The 24,208-nt window shown below is 41.5% G+C and overlaps 1 protein-coding gene and 1 pseudogene across 2 annotated transcripts in view; one reads left to right on the top strand and one right to left on the bottom strand.

Annotated features, from left to right (window-relative positions):
• Nucleotides 1-24,208, top strand: part of NDUFA12 (NADH:ubiquinone oxidoreductase subunit A12) — a 42,132-nt gene continuing 17,924 nt past the window's right edge. The window contains exons 1-3 of one of the 2 annotated variants that reach the window (XM_055238409.2): nucleotides 2-165; nucleotides 938-1,020; nucleotides 9,828-9,915. In XM_055238409.2, the coding sequence (XP_055094384.1) occupies nucleotides 80-165; nucleotides 938-1,020; nucleotides 9,828-9,915 (257 nt within the window). In that variant the 5' untranslated portion in view covers nucleotides 2-79. Of the gene's footprint in view, nucleotides 166-937; nucleotides 1,021-9,827; nucleotides 9,916-24,208 lie in introns of both variants that reach the window. The other variant, XM_055238408.2, reaches the window with a different exon arrangement.
• Nucleotides 20,863-21,869, bottom strand: LOC129460504 (MOB-like protein phocein; annotated as a pseudogene).

Genomic DNA, 24,208 nt, shown 5'->3' with positions numbered 1-24,208 from the left:
GGCTTCCTGCGGCTGAGTGGCAGCTTCCACCCGGTGGGTTTTGCTTGGCGCACCCGGGAGGCGGGGCCTGCGGGGCAAGATGGAGTTAGTGCAGGTCCTGAAACGCGGGCTGCAGCAGATCACCGGCCACGGCGGTCTCCGAGGCTATCTACGGGTTTTTTTCAGGTAGGCGGCCAGAGCCACGCTCTTGGCCTCTGGGGCTGGACTTTCGCTGGCTGATTTCTTGGAAGGGGGCCCAGGCTCGGGTCACCTTGGAGAATCCACAGCTCTTGTCAAGGACAAGCGCCCCAATCTCTGCCTTGCCACCCCCAGGCTGGTCTCTGTCCCATATATCCCCAAGACAAGACCGAAGCTATCTGTAGAGTCAGAGCTGTGACACGGAGGCAGGGGCATCTGGGCTCCCCTCCTTTCCCACGCCCTGGAGAGTAATGAGCATTACAAGACATTAACTCAGTGACCTTGGTAAAGTTTTTTTCCCTGCACTGCCGTACAGTTCCCTTTCTGTAAGGCATTGAAGGTAATAATAATGGTCCCTTCTCTTCCTGACATTCACTGATCCCACGAGCAGCATAGTTTCGCGGAAACCTAAATGGAGACCCAGAGTGGAATGAAAGAGCCTGGAGACCTTCGTATCATTGTAAGAAGATGAAATACTTTGACTTTTTGATTTACTGAAGGTTTTGCTAATTTCAGTGCCTCCTGGCTGATGGATAGTAGATACAAGTAGTCCTGTAATCTGAAGAGACTACATGTATATTTTTAGTGTAAAATTTGGGCACATCAGTTGTCAATTCATCTTTTCCCATCCCTAGCACTTCATTTTGCTAGTTGATGCAGCAGCCCTTGTGTCTGAAAGTTGTTACTCTGGCTTTATTTCCATTTATGTTTTGAACTAAGAATCATTCTAAAATGTCTGTTTTCTTTCGGGTATTCACAGGACAAATGATGCGAGGGTTGGTACATTAGTGGGGGAAGACAAATATGGAAACAAATACTATGAAGACAACAAGCAATTTTTTGGTGAGTGCAGTATTTTTTAGTATGAATACTTGGATTGGGATTGGGATTTGATTTGAGTCTGTTTTCCATGTTATGCAAGGAGCTTTTACAAAACACCTGGAGAAGGATGAAAAACTCAATAGAAAATGAAAAAAGATAATTTACAGATAAAAGAAAAGTAGCCAATGAAGGTATGGAAAAATGCTCATTCTCACTTGTAACAACAGAAATGCAACTTTAAAAACAGTGTTACATATTTTTCACCTATCAAATTTTGAAGTGTTTTTCTTCTTCTTTCTTTTTTTTCTTTTTTGAGATGGAGTCTCGCTCTGTTGGCCAGGCTGGAGTGCAGTAGCGCTATCTCGGCTCACTGCAACCCCCGCCTCCTGGGTTCCAGCGATTCTCCTGCCTCAGCCTCCCTGAGTAGCTGGGACCACAGGCGGGCACCACCATGGCCGGCTAATTTTTGTATTTTTTAGTAGAGATGGGGTTTCACCATATTGGCCAGGCTGGTCTTGAACTCCTGACGTCGTGATCCACCCGCCTTGGCCCCCCAAAGTGCTGGGATAACAGGCCTGAGCCACTGCGTCCAGCCTTGAGTATTTTTCAAGCTGATAAATCCCAATGTGGGCAAAACCATAGAAATATATAGGTTAATGCAGTCTTTTTGGAGGGATAATTTGGTAACATTTGTAAAAATTTACATTGCACATATCCTTTGTCTCAGCACTTCCACTTTTAACAATTAATTAGGCTGGGCGCAGTGGCTCACGCCTGTAATCCCAGCACTTTGGGAGGCCGATGCGGGCAGATCACGAGGTCAGGAGATCGAGAGCATCCTGCCCAACATGATGAAACCCAGTCGCTACTAAAAATACAAAAATTAGCTGGATGTGGTGGCGTGTGCCTGTAATCCCAGCTACTTGAGAGGCTGAAGCAGGAGAATCACTTGAACCAGGGAGTCGAAAGTTGCAGTGAGCCCAGATCCCGCCACTCTACTCCAGTCTGGCGACAGAGCGAGACTCTATCTCAAAAAAGAATTAATTCTACAAATATTCTTGCAAACCAAACACGCATCACAGCATTGTTTTATTATGTTTTAAAAATTTATTTATTTATTTAATATTGAGACAGGGTCTCGCTCTGTCATCCAGGATAGAGTGCAGTGACTCGATCATGGCTCACTACAGCCTCAACTTTCTGGGCTCAAGCTGTCCTCCTACCTCAGCCACCCAAGTACCTGGGATTACAGGCATGTGTCACTATGCCTGGCTAATTGTTTAAAAAAATTATTTTTTGGAGAAACGAGGTCTTGCTATGTTTCTTAGGCTGGTCTTGAATTCCTCGGCTCAGGTGATCCTCCCACCTCAGCCTCCCAAAGTGCTGGAATTACAGGTGTGAGTCACTGTGCCTGGCCACAGCATTTTTGTTTGTTTTTGTTGTTGTTATTTTGAGACAAGGACTAACTGTCGCCTAGGCTGGAGGCAGTGGTGTGATCTTGACTCCCTGCAGCCATGACCTCCTGGGTTCTAGCCTTCCTCCTGCCTCAGCCTCCTATGTAGCTGGGACCACAGTCATGCACCACCACACCTGGTTAATTTTTTAATTTTTTTTTAAAGAGATGGGGTCTCACTTTGTTCCCCAGGCTGGTCTTGAACTCCTGGGCTTAAGCCATCCTCCTTTCTCAGCCTCCCAAAGTGCTGGGATCACGGGCATGAGCCACCGTGCTAGTAAATTTTAAAAGCAACATTAGTGTGCGTAAGTTGGATACTGATGAATTAAACATTTTTTAGAATACTTTGTTTTTTTCTTTTTATTTTAAGTTACAGGGTACATGTGCACAACGTGCAGGTTTGTTACATATGTATACATGTTTTGGAATACGTTGTTGTTAAGAATGATATAAACCTATAAATTTAATATAGAGAGATGTCAAAGATGTGTGTAATATAAAAAAATTCCAGTTGCAGAACAATGTTTGGTATCCTTAAAAGGAAAAAATACAGGCTTTTTGTGTGCATGTTAAATTCTGGAAGGAAACTCAATAAATTCATAGAATCAGATGATAGAGATTCAAAATTCTGCCCCTCCACTTTATAACTTTGTGACCTGGTTAACTTAATTAACTTCCCTACCCCTCAGTTTTCTCATCTGTAAAGTAGAATAATAATAATATGTGCCTCATAAAGCTGTATTAAAAGATGAAAAGTGAATGGGAGGAACTTATCATGATGTAGGGTTTCTCAGCCTCAGCAGTGTTAACACTATGGGGCAGATAATTCTATTCATTTTTTGGTTTTTTATTTCAGTAGTTTTTGGAGTACAGGTGGTTTTTGGTTACATGGATGAGTTTTTTAGTAGTGAGTTCTGAGATTTTGGTATATCTGTCACCCGAGCAGTGTTACACTGTATCCAGTATGTAGTCTTTTATCCCCTTGAGTCCCCAAAGTCCTTTATATCATTCTTATACCTTGGCATCCTCATAGCTTAGTTCCCACTTATAAGTGAGAACATATGATATTTGGTTTTCCATTCCTGAGTTACTTCACTTAGAATAATGGCCTCCAGCTCCATCCAAGTTGCTGCAAAGGCCATTATTGCTTTCTATTTTATGGCTGAGTAGTATTCCATGGTGTATATATACCACATTTTCTTTATCCACTCATTCATTGATGGGCATTTAGGTTGGTTCCTTATTTTTCCAATTGCAAATTGTGCTGCTATAAACATGTGTATGCATGTGTCTTTTTCATGTAATGACTTCTTTTTCTTTGGGTAGATACCCAGTAGTGGGATTGCTGGATCGAATGGTAGTTCTGCCTTCAGTTCTTTAAGGAATCTCCTTACTGTTTTCCATAGTGGTTGTACTAGTTCACATTCCCACAGCAGTGTAAAAGTGTTCCCTTTTCACCACATCCACACTACCATCTATTATTTTTTGAATATGGCCATTCTTGCAGGAGTAAGGTGCTATCTCATTGTGGTTTTAATTTGCATTTTCCTGATAATTAGTGATGTTGAGCATTTTTTTCATAGGTTTGTTGACTGTTCGTATATCTTCTTTTGAGAATTGTCTATTCATGTCCTTTGCCAACGTTTTGATGGGATTGTTTTTTTCTTACTGCTTTGTGTGAGTTCCTTGTAGATTCTGGATATTAGTCCTTTGTCTAATGCATAGTTTGCAAATATTTTCTCCCGCTTTGTGGGTTGTCTGTTTACTCTGCTGATTATTTCTTTTGCTGAACAGAAGCTTTTTAGTTTAATTAGGTACCATTTATTTATTTTTGTTTTTGTTACATTTGGGTTCTTAGTTATGACTTCTTGCCTAAGCCAATGTCTGGAAGAGACTTTCTGATGTGATGTTCTAGAATTTTTATGTTTTCAGGTCTTAGATTTAACTCTTTGATCCATCTTGAGTTGATTTTTGTATAAGGCGAGGGATGAAGATCCACTTCCATTCTTCTTCATGTGGCTTGCTAGTTTTTCCAACACCATTTGTTGAATAGGGTGTCCTTTCCCCACTGTATGTTTTTGTTTGCTTTGTTGAAGATCAGTTGGCTGTGAGTATTTGGCTTTATTTCTGGGTTCTCTATTCTGTTCCATTGGTCTACCTACCTATTTTTATACCAGTAGCATAGTGTTTTGGTAACTGTAGCCTCGTAGTATAATTTGAAGTTGGGTAATGTGATGTCTCCAGATTTGTTCTTTTTGCTTACTATTGCTTTGGCTCTGTGGGCTCATTTTTGGTCCCATATGAATTTTAGAATTGTTTTTTCTAGTTCTGTGAAGAATGATGATGGTATTTTGATGGGAATTATATTGAATCTGTAGATTGCTTTGGGCCATATGGTCGTTTTCACAATATTGATTATGCCCATCCATGAGCATGGGATATGTTTCCATTTGTTTGTGTCATCTATGATTTCTTTCAGCAGAGTTTTTTAGTTTTCCTTGTAGAGATCTTTCACTTCCATGGTTAAGTATATTCCTAAGTATTTTATTTTATTTTTTGCAGCTGTTGTAAAAGGGATGGAGTTCTTGATTTGTTTCTCAGCATGGTCGTTGTTGGTGTATAGCTGTGCTACTGATTTGTATACATTGATTTAGTATCCTGAAACTTTGCTGGATTTATTTATCAGGTCTAGGAGCTTTTTGGATGAGTCTTTAAGTTTTTCTAGGTATATGATCCTATCATCAACAAACAACGACAGTTTGACTTCCTCTTTTTAAATTTGGTTGCACTTTATTTCTTTCCCTTATCCAATTGCTCTGGCTACGACTTCCAGTACTATGTTGAATAGAAGTGGCGAATGTGGGCATCCTTGTCTCGTTCCAGTCTCAGGGAGAATGCTTTCAGCCTTTCCCCATTCGGTATGATGTTTGCTGTGGGTTTGTCATATATGGCTTTTATTACTTTGAGGTATGTTCCTTCTGTGCCAATTTTGTTGAGGGTTTTTATCATACAGGAATGCTGGATTTTATTGAATGCTTTTTCTGCATCTGGTGAGATGATCATATGATTTTTATTTTTAATTCTATTTATGTGATATATCACATTGACTTGGGTATGTTAAACCATCCGTGCATCCCTAGTATTCAACCCACTTGATCATGATATACTATTATCTTTTTGATATGCTGTTGGATTCGGTTAGCTAATATTTTGTTGAGGATTTTTGCATCTGTGTTCATCAGGGATATTGGTTCGTAGTTTTCTTTTTTTGAGACAGCTAATTCTTTGTTGTGAGGGGCTGTCCTGTGCATCATAGAATGACCAGCAGCAGCAGCACTGACAGACAACCAAAAATGTCTCCAGACATTGCCAAGTGTCCCCTTGGGGGCAAAATTTCCATCTGTTAAGAACCATTGGCCTAATGCTTGGCACATAATAAGTGCTCAATAAATATTAGCACTGTGACTGCTATTATTATTTTTACAGTTTGAGTATCCCTTACCCAAAATGCTTGGAACCACAAGTATTTCAGATTTTAGGTTTTTTTGGATTTTGGAATATTTGCATTATACATCCCAGTTTAGCATCCCTAATCTGAAATCTGAAATGCTCTAATGAGCATTTCTTTTGAGTGTCATACCAGCACACAAAAAAATTTCCGATTTTGGAGCTTTTGGAATTGGAGATACCCAACCTGTACCTTCTTGAATTGTTGAATTTTCTCCCATGTGCATTTGTTACTTTTATAATAATAAAAAAATACTCTCTTGATTGAGATGAAAAGTATCAAAGAGGAAAAAGCAATTAGTCTTCATCCAGGGCAACAATGTATAATGTGAAAAAATAATTGCCTAGCATTTATTGAGTGATCACCATGTGCTAGGTGCTGTGCTAAACAAAAACATACATTATCTACTTTAATCTTCAACATCTCCTTGAGATAGGCACTTCTGTGCTCCTCTGCCCCCATTTTACAGATGAAGAAGGTAAGTCATTGAGTAGTTAGGAATATTTCTCAGGAATGTGGTTGCTTTGGATGCATCTTGGTCTATAAGAAGTAAACATCTTATGTACTCTGTATTTATGTGTGTGTGTGCGTGTGTGTGTGTGTGTGTGTGTGTGAGATGAGGTCTCACTATTTTACCTGGGCTGGTCTTGAACTCCTGAGCTCAAGCAATCCTCCCGCCTTAGCCTCCTGAAGAGCTGGAATTACAGGCACATACTGTCACACCTAGTTACGATATTTTTAATACTCACATAAATCACAGAATTTTAGACCTAGAATAGATTTTAAGAGATTGTCTAAAAACTATTGCTTTATAGATGAAGAAACTGAGGTCCAAGAAGTGTCTTAACCAAAGAGACTTAATCAAGTAATTAATGGCAGAAGCTGGGGTAATTATTCTTTCTACTTCTCACTGTATTGTTACAAACTATAACATTACATTCTTTCCTTTCTTTCTTCTTTTCTTTAATTTTTTTTTTTTTTTTGAGACAGAGTTTTTCTGTTGTTGCCCAGGCCGGAGTGCCATGGCACGATCTTGGCTCACTGCAACCTCCACCTCCCAGGTTCGAGTGATTCTCCTGCCTCAGCCTCCTGAGTAGCTGGGATTACAGGCATGCGCCATCATGCCCATCTAATTTTTTGTATTTTTAGTAGAGATGAGGTTTCTCCATGTTGGTCAGGCTGGTCTTGAACTCCTGACCTCGTGATCCACCCGCCTCAGCCTCCCAAAGTGCTGGGATTACAGGTGTGAGCCACTGCAGCCGGCCTCCTTTCTTCTGTTCTCCCTTGCATTGGAAATATTCTTATTTTTGCTAATTAAAAAAAATGCCGGGCGCGGTGGCTCACGCTTGTAATCCCAGCACTTTGGGAGGCCAAGGCGGGTGGATCATGAGGTCAGGAGATCGAGACCACGGTGAAACCCCCTCTCTACTAAAAATACAAAAAATTAGCCGGGCGTGGTGGCGGGCGCCTGTAGTCCCAGCTACTCGGAGAGGCTGAGGCAGGAGAATGGCGTGAACCCAGGAGGCGGAGCTTGCAGTGAGCCGAGATTGCACCACTGCACTCCAGCCTGGGCGACACAGCAAGACTCCGTCTCAAAAAAAAAAAAAAAAAATTAGGGCCTGGCATGGTGGCTCATGCCTGTAATCCCAATGCTTTGGGAGGCCAAGGTGGGAGGATCAGTTGAGGCCAGAAGTTCAAGACCAGCCTGAGCAACATAGAGACCCCCATTTCGTGTGTGTGTGTGTGTGTGTGTGTGTGTGTGTGTATAGCTATATATGTGTGTATACCTATATATGTATGTATGTATATATATTTGGTGTATGAAAGCTCCCTCCCCTTATAATTTTGCAGCTCTTTTAATAGTTTAGTCTGTATGTATATTTAAGATTCTTTTATTTCAAGACAGGGTCTCTCTGTTGCCCCACCTGGAATGCAGTGGTGTGATCTCGGGTCACTGCAACCTCTGCCTCCCATGCTCAAGTGATCCTCTCACCTCAGCCTCGAGAGTAGCTGGAACTACAGGCGTGTGCCACCATGCCCAGCTAATTTTTGTATTTTTTGTAGGGACAAGGTTTCACTGTGTTGCCCAGGATGGTCTCGAACTCCTGAGCTCAAGTGATCCCCCTGCCTCAGCCTCCCAGAGTCCTGGGATTAAGAAGTGAGCCACCATGCCCTGCCAGTTGTGTTTATTTTAAAAAAAGATGCACAGCATTTTTAAAAATAGCAACACAACATTCAAGTGTATGGAAGAACCATTATTTCTTCAAACCTGTTACTATCGATAGACACATAGATTGCTTTTGACTTTTTGCTATTAGGAATGATGCTACTGTAAACCTGCTTGTAACTACATTCATGTGTTTAAATAAATTTCTGGCCTGATCTCTACTAAAAATACAAAAATTAGCCAGGCATGGTGGCACCATGCCTATGGTCCCAGCTCCTTGGGAGGCTGAGGCAGGAGAATCACTTGAACCCAGGAAGGGGAGGTTGCAGGCAGTGAGCCGAGGCCGCACCATTGCACTCCAGCCTAGGCGACAGAGCGAGACTCCGTCTCCAATAAATAAATAAATAAATAAATAAATAAATAAAGTTGAATTTCTGAGTCTGAGAATAGGCATTTAACATTTCAAGAAATACAGAGAGACAGAGAGAGAGAGAGAGAGAGCGAGAGAGAGATTGTTAAGGCCCACCTCCATCATTATAGCCTAACTGTATTGTCAGCGCTTGACTTACGAAACTTTTCCCAAGGTCTCCTCCTCCATCTGCCTGCACATTCCCCTGCCTCTATTGGATTATAGTTTACGTTTCGTTAGCTATTCTTAAGATTGATTTCTCTAAATGAAGCAGTAAATGTTGATTGAAATCTGTATTTTTAAAAAGAGATGAGGTCATGTTTAAGTACCAGTAGTCAATATTTGTTGATTATATGTTTACCTAGGAAAACCCTATAAATGAAATGCAGATTACCTTTTACTTATTGGTTTAAAGTCCATCATAGGAATGAATGAATTCAGTGTTCCCTATTGGCAGGTAAGAGCAGTAAGGAAGGGGTAGAAGGAATTAATATTTATTATGCGCTTATATGGCTGATGCTGAACTAGGTGAATGTATGTGATATTTAATTTTCACAGCAACTCTAAGATGTAGGTATAGTCATCCACTTTTAATAGATAAAGAAACTGAGGCTCATAAAATTTGCCTAATAACCACTGATAATAAGTGACAAAGCCCAAGTCATTGCTCAGTTTAAGGACCCAATAGTGTAAATAAATAGTAGTTAGACCCCTCAACTAGTGCACAGAAATTTCCTAAATGAGGAGTGCAGCCATATGATTTTGATGACATGAGTTGTCCTGTGTACCTAACCATCATTTCTAATGTTTGCTTATTGTGTATAATTCACAAATTTCGAAAAGGATCTAGGGTGGTTTTAAAAAAATACTTATGTGGAGACATAGAATTCAAGTATGATTGCTACAAATGTGTTTTTGCCTCCGTCTCAAGAGGAGCACCTTCTTTTCTGAATACCCTGTACATCTGGGAACACACTTTCCTATCCTGCCTGCCCCTCCCTCTGTGGGGAGCTGGCAGGGAAGCAAGGATTCTCCGCTGTGGGAAAGGCCTGAGCCCCACCCACAGCAGTGAATCATCTCAGTCCTTGCTGCAGGTTGCTGATTAAAGCTTGCCACACCGTCCTGGAGCTTGCCTTCACGAATTCACCCAGGGTGTTGTTCCTCCAATAGCTCTCTTATATAAGATCACAGAAAGTCTTTTCTTAATAAAAAGGTTGTCTTCTTTGACATTATGCATCTATGCTTTAAAAAAATTTTTTTTTTCTTTTTAAATGTTCATCTTCCCACCCAGGCCGTCACCGATGGGTTGTATATACTACTGAAATGAATGGCAAAAACACATTCTGGGATGTGGATGGAAGCATGGTGCCTCCTGAATGGTAAGCTAAGACAACATTTTATTTTATTTGTCTTTCTTTTTTTTTTTTTTTTTTTTCTTTTTTGAGACAGGGTCTCACTCTGTCACCCAGGCTGGAGTGCAGTGACACGATCATGACTCACTTCAGCTTTGACCTCCCAGGCTCAAGTGATCGTCCCACATCAGCCTCCCTAGTAGCTGAGACTACAGGCCCATGCCGTCTCACCCGGATAATTTTTGTTTTGTTTTTAAATTTGTTTGTTTGTTTCTTTTTTCAGACAGAGGCTCATTCTGTCACCCAGGCTAGAGTGCAATGCCATGATCTTGGCTCACTGCAGCCTCCGCCTCCTGGGTTCAAGCGATTCTCCTGTCTTAGCCTCCCGAGTAGCTGGGACTACAGGTGTGAGCCACCATGGCTGGCTAATTTTGTATTTTTAGTAGAGACAGGGTTTCACTATGTTGGCCAGGCTGGTCTCGAACTCCTGACCTCAGGTGATCCATCCACCTCAGCCTCCCAAAGTGCTGGGATTACAGGTGTGAGCCACCGTGCCTGGCCTGTTTTTTGGTTTTTTGTTTTGTTTTTTGTTTTGAGACAGAGTCTCACTCTGTTGCCCAGGCTGGAGTGCAGTGGCATGATCTTGGCTTACTGCAACCTCTGACTCCCAGGTTCAAGCAATTCTCCTGCCTCAGCCTCCCGAGTAGCTGGGACTACAGGCTCATGCCACCACGCCTGGCTAATTTTTGTATTTTTAGTAGAGATGGGGTTTCGCCATTTTGGCCAGGCTGGTCTCGAACTCCTGACCTCAGGTGATCCACCCGCCTCAGCCTCTCAAATTGCTGGGATTACAGGCATGAGCCACTGCACCCGGCCTAATTTTTGTATTTTTTATAGAGATGCGATTTCGCCATGTTGCCCAGGCTGGCCTCAAACTCCTAGGCGCAAGTGATCCACCCACCTCGGCCTCCCAAAGTGCTGGGATTACAGGCGTGTGCCACCATGCCCAGCTTTTATTTATTTTTTTTTAGTTGAAATGGTATCTTGCTATGTTGCCCAGGCTGGAACTCCTGGGCTCAAGCAATCCTCTCACCTCAGCCTTCCAAATAGCTGAGATTATAAGCACGCGCCACCATGCCTGGTTCATTTTATTTTATTTAACTTGGCAATATTTATTTCATTACAAAAATATTTATTGACTATCTCTCTATAAGGCAGTCAGTGGTGTTCTTCTGAAAGTATCTATTTTACTTACATTGAGTGCATAATAAGTTACCCTTAAACTTAGGGGCTTAAAACAACAACTATTTCTCTCCCCATAGTTTTTTTTGGGGTCAGGAGTTCAGACAAGATAAAACGAGGGTGGCTAGTCTGTGCTCCTAGATGTCTGGAGCCTCAGCTGGAAGACTGCAAGTCTGGACACTGGAATCATCTGAAAACTTGTTCACTTAGTATCTGGCATTTATTGCTGGCTGTCAGCTGGGGGTATAGCTGGGCCTGTGGGTTGGTACACCTTCATGTTGCCTGGGCTGACACAGGCAAGTGCTCTGAGAGAGTGAGCTAGGCAGGAACCATATTGCCTTATCTAACTTAGTCTTGCAAATTGTCCAGTGTCACTTCCATACTCCATTGATTGAGGCAATTAGAAAGCTCCACCCAAGTTCTACATGAGAAAACATGAACCTATCTCTTGATGGAGGCATGTCAACATCACAGCATATATTGGGATATGTATAATGGTGTGGCTGTCTTGGAAAAACAATATGCCACAGTATCACCCGTCTGGGTGAAGCGAAAGGTGAAAAGAACTTTGGCTGTAATCTTATCTGGCAGTTTGACTTTAAGCAAGTTCCTTAACCTCTCTGGGGCTTAGTTTCATTGTCTATAAAATGAGAGCCCTAAAATTCTTTAGGTCTCTAAAACTTGTATGACTTTATAATACGCACATTTTGAAATGAAATTCTAAATGCTCACTTGAATTATCAAATTTTGCATGAAGTATTTCAAAGCACAGTACTTATATCTGTTTCATAGATTGTTGAAATAATACCATACAGTTGATATACAATTAAACTCTAGAGATCCTTTCCAGTGGTCTAGAAAATTTCACCCAAAAACTAGAAATAAGTATATCTGTTGGGCTGTGACATTTTATTTTAATTGGCTTTGATCATCAGAGCTAGTTTTGGGCTGTCTTCAGTAGAAAGTGGGATAATCTCAGCGTATTTGCCTCTGTTCTAAAGAGTCACTTGGAAACCCAGATATGTGACATGAGTGAGTGAAGTGCAGCAATGAAACAATAGGACGTAGTGGAGACTGCAGTGAACTGAAAACTGCAGACTTGTCAAAGAGAGCAGCAGGCTTATTCAGCAATCCACAGTTCCATCAGGTGAGAATTCTGCAAAGGGTTTCTGGATGATTTTTCAAAGGTGGACATCTGTATTTATTTGTGAGACTTCTTGTTTTTCTTCCTTTTTTTTTTTTTTTTTTTGAGACAGAGTCTCACTCTGTTGCCCAGGCTGGAGTGCAGTGGCACGATCTTGGCTCACTGCAACCTCTGCCTCCCAGGTTCAAGTGATTCTCCCGCCTCAGCCTCTCAAGTAGCTGAGACTACAGGTGCCTGCCACCATGTCTGGCTAATTTTTGTACTTTTACTACAGACAGGTTTCACCATGTTGGCCAGGCTGCTCTCAAACTCCTGGCCCCAAGTGATCCACCCACTTTGGCCTCTGAAAGTGTTGGGATTACAGGCATGAGCCACTGCACTGGGCCAGTTCTTTTTTTTTTTTTTTTTTCCAATTAATTTTTAAAAATATTTGACATTTTAAATACAGCATTATCTAGCAGAACTTTTCACGATGATGGAAGTGTTCTTTATCTGCCCTGTCCAGTAGGGTAACCACTTGCCACATGTGGCCCAGAACACTTTATTATTATTAATATTATTATTATTATTATTTTGAGACAGGGTGACACTCTATTGCCCAGGCTAGAGTGCAGTGGCACAATCAGTCTCGACCTCCTGGGCTCAAGTGATCCTCCTGTCTCAGCCCTCTGAATAGCTGGAACTACAGGCATGTGGCACCATAACCAGCTAATTTTTTTGTATTTTTTGTACAGATGAGGTTTTGCCATGTTGCCCAGGCTGGTCTCGAACTCCTGGACTCAAATGATTCGCCGACCTCTGCCTCCCAAAATGCTGGGATTACAGGCATGAGCCACCATGCCTGGCCTTTCTAGAGCACTTTAAAATGTGGATAATGCAACTGAGGACGTTTTAAAATTTTTATTTAAGATAAATAGGCTACTCGATTGGACAGAACAGTTTGTTTGTTTTTCATATACTGTGAGCTAAGCAAAACATATTTGTACTGTACATTTTTTGCTAAGCTATAACCAGATTTCAACCCCTGTTCTATTACTTGGACTAATTGTGAGCACTGACTGTGTCAGTGATGTAATTTGAAGAATATGATAATGGATAATGTCTTTAAAAGCTCACTGGGGCTTGGTGTGGTGGCTCATACCTGTAGTTCCAGCACTTTGGAAGGCTGAGGCATGAGGATCACGGTTGAGGCCAGAAGTTTGAGACCAGCCTGGGCAACATAACAAGGCCTCATCTCTATAAATAAAAAAAGTTTTAGAGAATTAGCCAGGCATGGTTGTACGTGCCTGTAGTTCCAGCTACTTGGGAGGCTGAGGTGGGAGGATCCCTTGAGTCCAGGGGTTTGAGGTTGCAAGGAGGTATGATTGCACCACTATACTCCAGCGTGGGCGACAGAGTGAAACCCTGTCTCTGAATAAAAAAGCTCATTGGTTCTTAACTTGAGAAAGCAGCCCTGATTAGGAGCTTTCTCATGCTACATCATTTGCGGATTGCTGTTGCACTCTTTTTAGTGGGAAATAATAACCTGTGGTTCCGTTAAGGTCTGAGGAGCTGTGAGGTTGTTTTTTTTTTTTTTTTCCACAGTCTACGTCTCTTTATTTTTTTCCTTCAACTTTTATTCTAAGCTCCAGGGTACATGTGCAGGATATGCAAGTTGACATAGGTAAACGTGTGCCTTGGTGGTTTGCTGCACAGATCATCCTGTCACCTAGGTATTAAGCCCAGCATGCATTGAGCTTTTGTTTTAGGTTTAGAACCATCAACCTTCTCCAAAGGGGCATTCTGTATGTTAGGAGGACTATTTGACACCAAGGTGTCAAAGTGGAATTCAGGCTTTAGGAGCTGAGGTGTCCTGGTTTTTGTTTCCCTGAGAGATTGTTTCTTGGGGGGAGTTGGTCCTGGGAGGCTATGGAAGGCATGTGAGCTGTCTTATTCAGATTGACATCTATCTACTTCAGAATGTTCATCTAACATTGGTGCTCAGGGGCCACATTTTGGGAGATGAGGAGTAAGGGTATGATTTCAATTATGTGCGATTAATTATGTTTAAAATTATAAAATAGTAAAAACCTGAAAAGATAAAAGTTCTATTCAGTGGAGCAAGTCCTTTTATTTGATCTGAGATCACATGAAAATGAAGCTAAGAGCTGTAGAAGATCACTCCAGCAGGTGCCTGAGGACAAGTGAGGTTTCAAAGCTGCATTTCTTTGTGGAGAGGAGCCTCCTAAGGGCTGAGTACCTTTGATGACCCTTGTTTGTATGGGAAGCTTCACGGCTTGTGATGAATCTTTTTAGGGAGAAGTGGTGTTGAACAAGCTTAGCTGTTTGTTTCTCAGACTCCTCTTTGTTGACCGTGACACACTGTGGAATTCTAAATCTGTGGATTCTTACCTTTGATTCATGAATAAACTTGATGTTGGGTTGATATATCTCTAATTAGAGAGCTAGGTATTATCACGCGTAGAGAGTAATTGTACAGATACAATTTATCATCCCTATTCAAGTAACTATTTAGTACCTACCAGGTGCCAAGAACCTGCGGTAAAGCAGTGAATAAAACAAGGTCCTTGTTTTCATGGGGGAAGGCAGAAAAACATCCTTTATATATTTGTGGTAATGATAAATGTAAGGAAGATAATATGAAGCTGGGCCTCACAGGGGAATCAAGAGCAATGGAAGGGTCAGGTGGCTGTTTTATACAGGAGTTAGAGAAAGCTTCTTTGAGAAAGTGACATTTGAGGAAAGACGTAGAAGGGGGGAGAAAGCGTTCCGGGCAGAGGGAGCCACAGGTGCAAAGCCTGTATGTTTGAGATGTATTGCTTGGTCTGTTCAAAGAACAGCAGTATGGCCAGTTTGGCTGGAATGGAGTGAGTGAGGGGAAGACGTTAAGAAACGGGGTAGGAGAAATAGCTAGGGCCCAAATTGTGTAGATCTTGTAAGATGAAAGGTTCTTGTATCAGCTCGAACCCCAAGAGTGTGCCAACAGACAGCATGAGGCAGTGTGGAGCAACACGCTGTTTTAATGAGCGCCTGGGTGCAGGCGGGCTGATGCCTAAAATGGCGTTAGCACCAAATGAGGATGGGGCAGGGGTTTTATAGTCTCCTGTACACAGGAAGTGTCTCAGTCTGATGTAACTGCTACATAGTACCAGACGGCCTGCCTCTCGATCTTCAAGGGGGTATGTGTCTTTCGGCCAGCTCTCTTCCTGCTTCTCCTGTCTTGCTGATGCAAGCTGCTGGCCCATGTAGCCTTGAGCCTTGGGACTGGGCCTGAGAAGGGAGGAGTCCCTTCAAGCTTTCAGGCCTTGGGGAGAATCTTTCAGTAAGCCATGGTACATACTTCAGCTTTTTGTCTGAATTTATTTGGAAGTCACTGGAAGGTAAGATAGGGTGTGGTCTGATTTACATTTTTTTAACATTTGAAATAATCCCGAACTTTCAGAATCATTACAAATATTTTAATAAAAGTAAGTTGCCAAATTGATGCCCCATCACTCCTGAATACTTTAGTGTATACTTCCTGCAAACAAGAACATTGTCCTACATAACCACAATATAACCATAAATGTCAGGAAAGTAACAAAGATACGCTATAAAAGGGATGCAAAATTTTACCCTTATCCTCTTAGGGCTTTTTGTCTGGGCCTGAGAATTAAAGACATGTTAACAGGAGAAAAGCATACAAATTTATTTAATATAAGAGTTCCATGACATGGAGCCCTCATAAGGGATGAAGACCCAAAGATGCAGTTCATGTTGAACACTTAGATACTGAATTGGACAAGGAGTAGAACACTGTGAAAATGTGAGAAGACAAAGGGACTTGGGCTCGAATAGGTTAATTGGGTGGAGAAGTAACTAAGAAGATAAGAGTTAATTTAACAAAGTTTGTGCAGATTTCCCTTGACCTCAATTTCCTGTCTTTGATGTAGAATGATAGTTTCCTTCTGGTATAAGGAGGACATCCTTGATATGGGAGTTTTTTCTCCTGCTTTCAGAAAGAAAAAGGCCATATTATTCTTTTGCCTGCTGTTTTTCCTTGCCTTTTTTTTTTTTTTTGAGACAAGGTCCTGCTCTGTCACCCAGGCTGGAGTGCAGTGGTACAACCTCGTCTTCCTGCAACCTCGACCTCCTGGGCTCAAGTGATCCTCCTATCTCAGCCTCCCAAGTAGGTGGGATTACAGGCATGTGCCACTACATCTGGCTAATTTTTGTATTTTTAGTAGAGATGGGGTTTCACCGTGTTGGCCAGGCTGGTCTTGAACTCCTGGCCTCAAGTGATATGCCTACCTCGGCCTCCCAAAGTGCTGAGATTACAGGCATGAGCCACCACGCCCAGCCGTGCCTGCTGTTTTTCAAGTACCTTTAACTCAGCATAGTCAATATGCCAGAGCTGCATATTTTGGAGCAGCGTGTTCTGAACTTCAGCCACTCAGGTTTTGTCAGTTGTCCCAACAATGCCGTTTATAGAGAGATCCAATCACACATTTCATATGGATCTCAAGTTCTTTAGTCTCCTTCACACTTGATTGGTTCCTCAGCTTTTCCGTGATTTTCATGACCTTGACGCTTTTGAAAATTACTTGACAGTTATATTGTTGAAGGTCCCTCAGTGAGTTTGTTGAATGTTTCCTCATGACTAGGTTCAGGCTATGCTTCTGTGACATTCCTGTCACTGAAGCCATGTTTTTCTTGTTGCACTCTATTAAGTAGCAGCTGATTTGTTTTTGTCCTATTATTAATGAAAACCTCTATTACATGATTAAGGGGTCTGCTGGTTTTCTCCATTCTAAAGTTACTAATTTTCCCTTTGAAATTAATTAGCATTTTGTGGGGAGACACTTTGAGGTTATATAAGTATCCCGTTACTCATCAAAGCTTTAATTCATTATTTGTATCTGTATCAACTCCTATTTTAATCAATGGGTTATAATCCATTGCTATAAATGGTTCTTTTATTGTTCAAATTGGGCTCAATTTGACTAGTTGGAACCCATGCAAGCTGCATTTGGAGTTCTTTGGAGGTTTTTAGAGGGGAGGGGTTCTCAGTTTTTAAAAATATTTTATTTGAGACAGGGTCTCACTCTGTTGCCCAGGCTGAGTGCAGTGGTGCTTTCACAGCTCACTGCGGCCTCAACCTCCTGGGCTTAAGCCATCCTCCTGCCTCAGCCTCCCAAGTAGCTGGGACTACAGGCGTGCATCACCACAACCTGCTATTTTTTTTTTTTTAGGAGATGGGGTCTCACTATGTTGCCCAGGCTAAAATTTTATTTTTAATTGACAAATAATAATTGTATATATTTGTGGGGTACAATATGATGTTTTGATACATGTTTACATTGTGGAATGATTAAATCAAGCCAATTAATAAATCAATTACCTCCCATACTTATCTTTTTTTGTGGTAAAAACATTTAAAATTATTTTAGCAATTTCCAAATATACAGTGAATTATTATTTATTACAGTCACCATTCTGTGCAGTAGAGCACTAAAGCTTATTCCTCCTAACTGAAATTTTGTTCTCTTTTATCAACATCTCCTCTTTCTTATACTCTCCACTCCTGCCCCTGGTAACCACCATTCTACTCTGCTTGTTTTTTTTTTTTTTCTTTTGAAGACAGGGTCTTGTTCTGTCTCCCACACTGGAGTTCAGTGGCACATTAATAGCCCACTACAGCTTCAACATGCTGTGCTCAAGTGATCTTCCCACCTTAGCCTCCTAAGTAGCTGGGACTAGCTAATTTATTTATTTATTTATTTAGAGACAGAGTTACGCTCTTGTCGCCCAGACTGGGGTGCAGTGACGTGATCCCAGCTCACTGCAACCTCTGCCTCCCGGGTTTAAGTGATTCTCCTGCCTCAGCCTCCTGAGTAGCTAGGATTACACGTGCACACCACCACACCCAGCTAACTTTTGTATTTTTAGTAGAGACGGGGTTTCGCCATGTTGGCCAGGCTGGTCTCGAATTCCTGACCTCAGGTAATCTGCCCGACTTGGCCTCCCAGAGTGCTGGGATTACAGGTGTGAGCCACCATGCCTGGCCTATTTTTATTTTTAGTAGAGGTGAGGTCTCGCTATGTTGCACAGTCTGGTCTCAAATTCCTGATCCCAAGCAATCCTCCTGCCTTGGCCTCCCAAAATGTTGGGATTACAGGTGTGAGCCACTGCAGCCAGCCTGATGTTTTCTTTTGGAGATTTAACTGATCAATTTTAAATACACAGTACAAGGAAGATGGAATGAATAAGAAAAAAACTCATATTCTATTTCCCTATTAACACTAAGCCATATTTTTCAAAATGTGTTTCAAAATACCTAGCCAGATCTCCAATCCCAGTCACTACCTTTGTTTAAATACTCACTAAGAGCCTGGGCATGGTGGCTCACGCATGTCATCACAGCACTTTGGAAGGCCGAGGTGGACAGATCACCTGAGATCAGGAGTTTGAGACCAGCCTGGCCAACATAGCAAAACTCTGTCTCTACTAAAAATACAAAAAATTAGCCGGGTGTGGTGGTGGGTGCCTGTAATCGAGCTACGTGGGAGGCTGAGGCAGGAGAATCACTTGAACCCAGGAGGCAGAGGTTGCAGTGAGCCGAGATCATGCCATTGCACTCCATCCCGGGTGACAGTGCGAGACTCCATCTCAAAAAAAAAAAAAAATCACTAAGAAATTAGTCAAGTGGTAAAAACCTATTGAGAGACACCGTCTAGAGAGAACAGCTACAGGGCTACATATAATTTATTAACTTAACAGTTTAGTCCCAATATTTAGCAAGCTTGTTTAAAAATTACTATTCCCATTGGTTTATAGTGACATTAATATAAATATGTAATTTGAAAGTCAGCATTCCTTTCACTGTGAACATAAAACTTTTTATAAGATAGTTGTGGGTTGGGGTACAGCAATGATAGGAGCTGCTGGCTATATTCAAAGCCTAAAAGACTGGCAGCTTGGAAAGGTATAAAACATATATATACACTCTGAGTATACTGCTATGTCCCACATTTTTGCTGTACGTTCTTGTCTAATATGGTATAAATTATTCCCTTAAATTAGAAAAAACAGTGGAGATGAATACATTTTCATCTTCATTTCAAAATAACCCTTTTAAATGAAAAAGCATTTCCTTGTGTTAAATTTGTTCGAAAGATGGATTTAAATATTTTCGTCACAATGTGTACAGTTTTTTCCCCTTTAGTGCCTCATTACAGTCAGTCTGGCAATAAGACCTCCAGTGCTTTATCAGAAATGGCATTCAATAGATTATAAGATGGTTAAACCTGTGCTGGAATCCTTCTTAAGACCCTTAATTATACCAAAGTCCAAAAAATGTGTAGCCACTTATCAACACCCTCAGAACCTGTGAATTATTGCAGATAATCTCACATGTGCATATAATTCAAACAGAAACTTTGTGGACGGGGTATATAAAATAAATACTAAAATATTTCTTCAACAGTATTTAATGCTGCCTAGATGGTTACATGAAAAGACTAATACTACTGACAGGAAGAGAAACTATTTTAAAGACTATTTTCTAGGTAGTTAGAACAATTTTTGCAAAACAAACATAAGCAAGAGCCTATGCCAATATATTGTTCTGTAGTGTAATGTAATTGCTAATATGGGATATAATTGGTAAGCAGTTAATACGAATATAAATAGGTATAATCCATAACTAAATCACAGTCTGGTGAAAAGCTTCTCAGCTAAAGTAGTTTGAGAAGAGGGTTAAGGGAAAGGAGAAGTGGCAGGCAGGGCAGGTTTCCAGTGGGAACATCATTTATGTGCCTTACCATTATCATCATCTTGTATGTAACAGTCCACTGTTGCAGGAAGATAAATCCTTTCTGAGTATGCTAGCCTAGAATGTACTTTATGTAGCATAGTAAGATTATTTAAATATTAATGCTTCATTTGCATTTATATTTAGATATAATATAATCTAAATATACATAATCACATGCATATTAAAAACTAAACAGAATTTTATAACACTTTAATCTCATTTTGGGAAAGTTAACAGGTAAGATGGAACTGTATACTACAGAAGTTTCTAGAATATCTAAACTCAGAGGTAAAACCAAAGGAAAACATCACCACCTGTTTAGTATATGGCTTATACAAAACCTCAAGCTCACTCATTTTTTATAGGTGGATTTGTTTGATAAGGATTGTGATCCAGTGATTATTTAGCAGCAATTTTACAAACTGTAAATTCTTTTATTAACAGGCATTATAAACAGATAATACTAATCTTATTTTTTTTTATTTTTATTTGTTTTTGTGAGACAGAGTATCTCTCTGTTGCCCAGAATGGAGTGCAGTGGTGTGATCTCAGCTTACTGCAACCTCTGCCTCCTAGGCTCAAGTGATTCTCCTGCCTCAGCTTCCTAAGTAGCTGGGACTATAGGCCTGTGCAACCATGCTTGGCTAATTTTTTGTATTGTTCATAGAGGCAGGGTTTCGCCGTGTTTCTCAGGCTGGACTCGAACTCCTGAGCTCAAATGATCCACCCACCTTGGCCTCCCTAAGTGCTGGGATTACAGACAGCCACCGCACCTGGCCCTAATCTTATTGAAAACCCATGAGTGCCAAACTGGGGAATATACAGCTTATGAATAACTTAAAAAGTCATTCCCATTTTATTAATAAAAGACAAACACAGCATGCCAAAACCTACACTAAACAAAGAAACTGTAATATGGACACATGATTGATGTGTCTAAAATGATATATACAACATATAATTAATGTTAATTATGTGATCAGTACATTTTTCTGTATAATTCCCTTCATGCTTCACTTTCCCTAGAAACTGAATTCTGAGCTCCCTCTTCTAAAATTGGTACACTCAGGTTATCCTTGGACATCAAATTATACTTCACAGTAAACCGATGACACAAAAATGTTTCATTTTCATATTCATCAAAAATTTGCCAGTGATGAAAATAAGCATGTGAAAATATTATGTAAATCCTGTGGCATGCTGATCCTAGTTTTGCTACCAATGATTCCTTTATACTAACCTTGCCAGGAAAATGTGGCTACTCAGAAGACACAGCACCATCAAATGTGTGTCTAGTGTAGTCTATAGCAGGGCACTCTTGTTTTATGAGTTGCACAAAGACAAATCCATTGTTCACTTGCTGTCATTTGAGTACAAGTATCTGGATGGTATTCACTCAGAAGTTTGACATCAAGTCCACTTAGTTCAAGGCAGAATTGCTTTAAATGTTCATACTTCCATACAGTTTCATCTTGGCCTTCAGGTGGTTCAAGAATTTTGTCAGTATTGGAGCAATCTGCTCTTATTTTCTGTTGAATGTACTGCTGAAGTGTACTGTCCCATTTTCTCAAAGGATTCATCAGGCCAGTTACAGAAATCTTGTGCCTTGGTGCCCAGTCTGTTCTGCCTCAGCACTGCTGTCCCCTCTATCATGACCATGGTGCCCATGTCTGGGCAGCTGGAGTTGGTACCTGGATGTCTCTACTTCTATAAGTTCAATTTTTTTAAGATTCCACATATAAGTGGGATCATGCAGTATTTATCTTGCTGTGCCTGGCTTATTTTACTTAGCATAATGTCTTCCAGGTTCATCCACAATGTCCAAATGACAGAATTTCTCTTTTTTTTTTAAGGCTGAATAGTATTCTCTTGTGTACATATGCCACATTTTGTTTATCCATTCATCCGATGATAGACACCTAGATTGCTTCTTTATCTTAGCTTTGTGAATAATGCTGCAGTGAACATGGGAGTGCAGGTATCTCTTCAGCATAATTCAGGAATCTTCTGGGTGTAATTCCTTTGGATATATACCCAGAAGTGGGATTGCTGAATCATATGGTAATTCTATTTTTAGTTTTCTGAGGAACCTCCATGCTGTTTTCCATAGTGCTATATTAATTTACATTCCCACCAACAATGTACAGGTTCCCTTTTTCCCTTTTCTTGTCTTTTTTTTTTTTTTTTTTTTTTTGAGACAGAGTCTCGCTCTGTTGCTCAGGCTGGAGTGTAATGGCACGATCTCAGCTCACTGCAACCTCCACCTCCCAGCTTCAAGCAATTCTCCTGCCTCAGCCTCCTGAGTGGCTGGGATTACTGGCGTGAGCCACTACGCCTGGCTAATTTTTGTATTTTTAGTAGAGACAGCGTTTCGCCATGTTGGCCAGGTTGGTCTCAAAATTCCCGACCTCAGATGATCCACCCACCTCAGCCTCCCAAAGTGCTGGGATTACTTTGGTAATCCCAGGTGCGTGAGCCACCGCACCTGGCCGCAGGTTCCCTTTTCTTCATACCTTTGCCAAAGCTTGTTATCTTCTGTCTTTTTGATAAGTCATTTTAGCAGATATGAGGTGATATCTTACTGTGGTGGTAATTTGCGTTTCCCTGATGATTAGTGACAATGAGCATTTTTTTCATATAGCTGTTGACCATTTGCATGTCTTCTGAGAAATGCCTAGGTACTTTGTCCCTGCCAACCGCTTTTTTTTTTTTTTTTTTTTTTGAGACGGAGTCTTGCTCTGTCACCCAGGCTGGAGTGCAGTGGCACAATCTCGGCTCACTGCAAGCTCCACCTCCCGGGTTCACGTCATTCTCCTGCCTCAGCCTCCCAAGCAGCTGGGACTACAGGCGCCGAACACCATGCCCGGCTAAATTTTTTGTACTTTTTTAGTAGAGACGGTGTTTCACTGTGTTAGCCAGGATGGTCTTGATCTCCTGACCTTGTGATCCACCCGCCTCGGCCTCCCAAAGTGCTGGGATTACAGGCGTGAGCCACTGCGCCTGGCCTATCAACCACTTTTTTTAAAGATAGGGTCTCGCTATGTTGCCCAGGCTAAAGTGCAGTGGTGTGACCATGGCTCACTGCAGCCCTGACCTCCTGGGCTCAAGCAATCCTTCCACCTCAGCCTCCTAAGTAGCTGGAACTGCAGCCACGTGCCACCATGCCCGACTAATTTTAAAATTATTTTTTCTAAAAACACGGTCTCCCTATGTTACCCAGGCAGGTCTGTAACTTCTGGCCTCAAATAATCCTCCCACCTTGGCCTGTCAAAATGCTGGGATTACAGGCATGAGCCACCATGCCCAGCCACTTCGCCTTTATTTTGTGTTATGTTATGTTATGCTATCTTATCTTATCTTATCGGTGGAGTCTTGCTCTGTTGCCAGGCTGGAGTGCAATGGTGCGATCTTGACTCACTGCAACCTCCGCTTCCCGGGTTCGAGCGATTCTCCTGCCTCAGCCGCCCGAGTAGCTGGGATTACAGGCGCGCGCTACCACACCCAGCTAATTTTTGTATTTTTAATAGAGATGGGGTTTCACCATGTTGGCCAGGATGGTGAGTTTTTTGAATTCCATATATATGTATGTATGTGTGTGTGTATATATATACACACACACCCATATATATATATGGGTTTTTTGTTTTTTTGGCTGTTAGCATTAGAGGGCGTCCTTTTGAAATGTCTTCATCATTCTTGGAGCACCTTCTTACTTTCTGACATGAGGTTTTCCAGGTTCATCTTAGAGTTTGTCTGTTCCAGCCTTGGAGACAGCCATTTCTCTGAGGAGCCCTGTGTTTGTTTGCTTTTTTTTTTTGGAGTCGGAGTTTCAGTCTTACTGCCCAGGCTGGAGTGCAATGGCGCAATCTCAGCTCAACTGCAACCTCCACCTCTGGGTTCAAGAGATTGTCCTGCGTCAGCCTCTCAAGTACCTGGGATTACAGGCATGCACCACCATGCCTGGCTAATTTTGTATTTTTAGTAGAGACAGGGTTTCGCCATGTTGGTCAGGCTGGTCTTGAGCTCCCGACCTCAGGTGATGCACCCATCTCGGCCTCCCAAAGTGCTGGGATTACAGGCATGAGCCACCACAGCTGGCCATTTGCTTGTTTTTTAGTGGAGAGTGGTATTAGAAACTA

Source organism: Symphalangus syndactylus, chromosome 13 (genome assembly GCF_028878055.3).
Source record: "Symphalangus syndactylus isolate Jambi chromosome 13, NHGRI_mSymSyn1-v2.1_pri, whole genome shotgun sequence".
Taxonomy (NCBI): Eukaryota; Metazoa; Chordata; class Mammalia; order Primates; family Hylobatidae; genus Symphalangus; species Symphalangus syndactylus.
The sequence above is the reverse complement of the archived record's forward strand: the minus strand, read 5'-3'. Positions and strand labels throughout refer to the sequence as shown.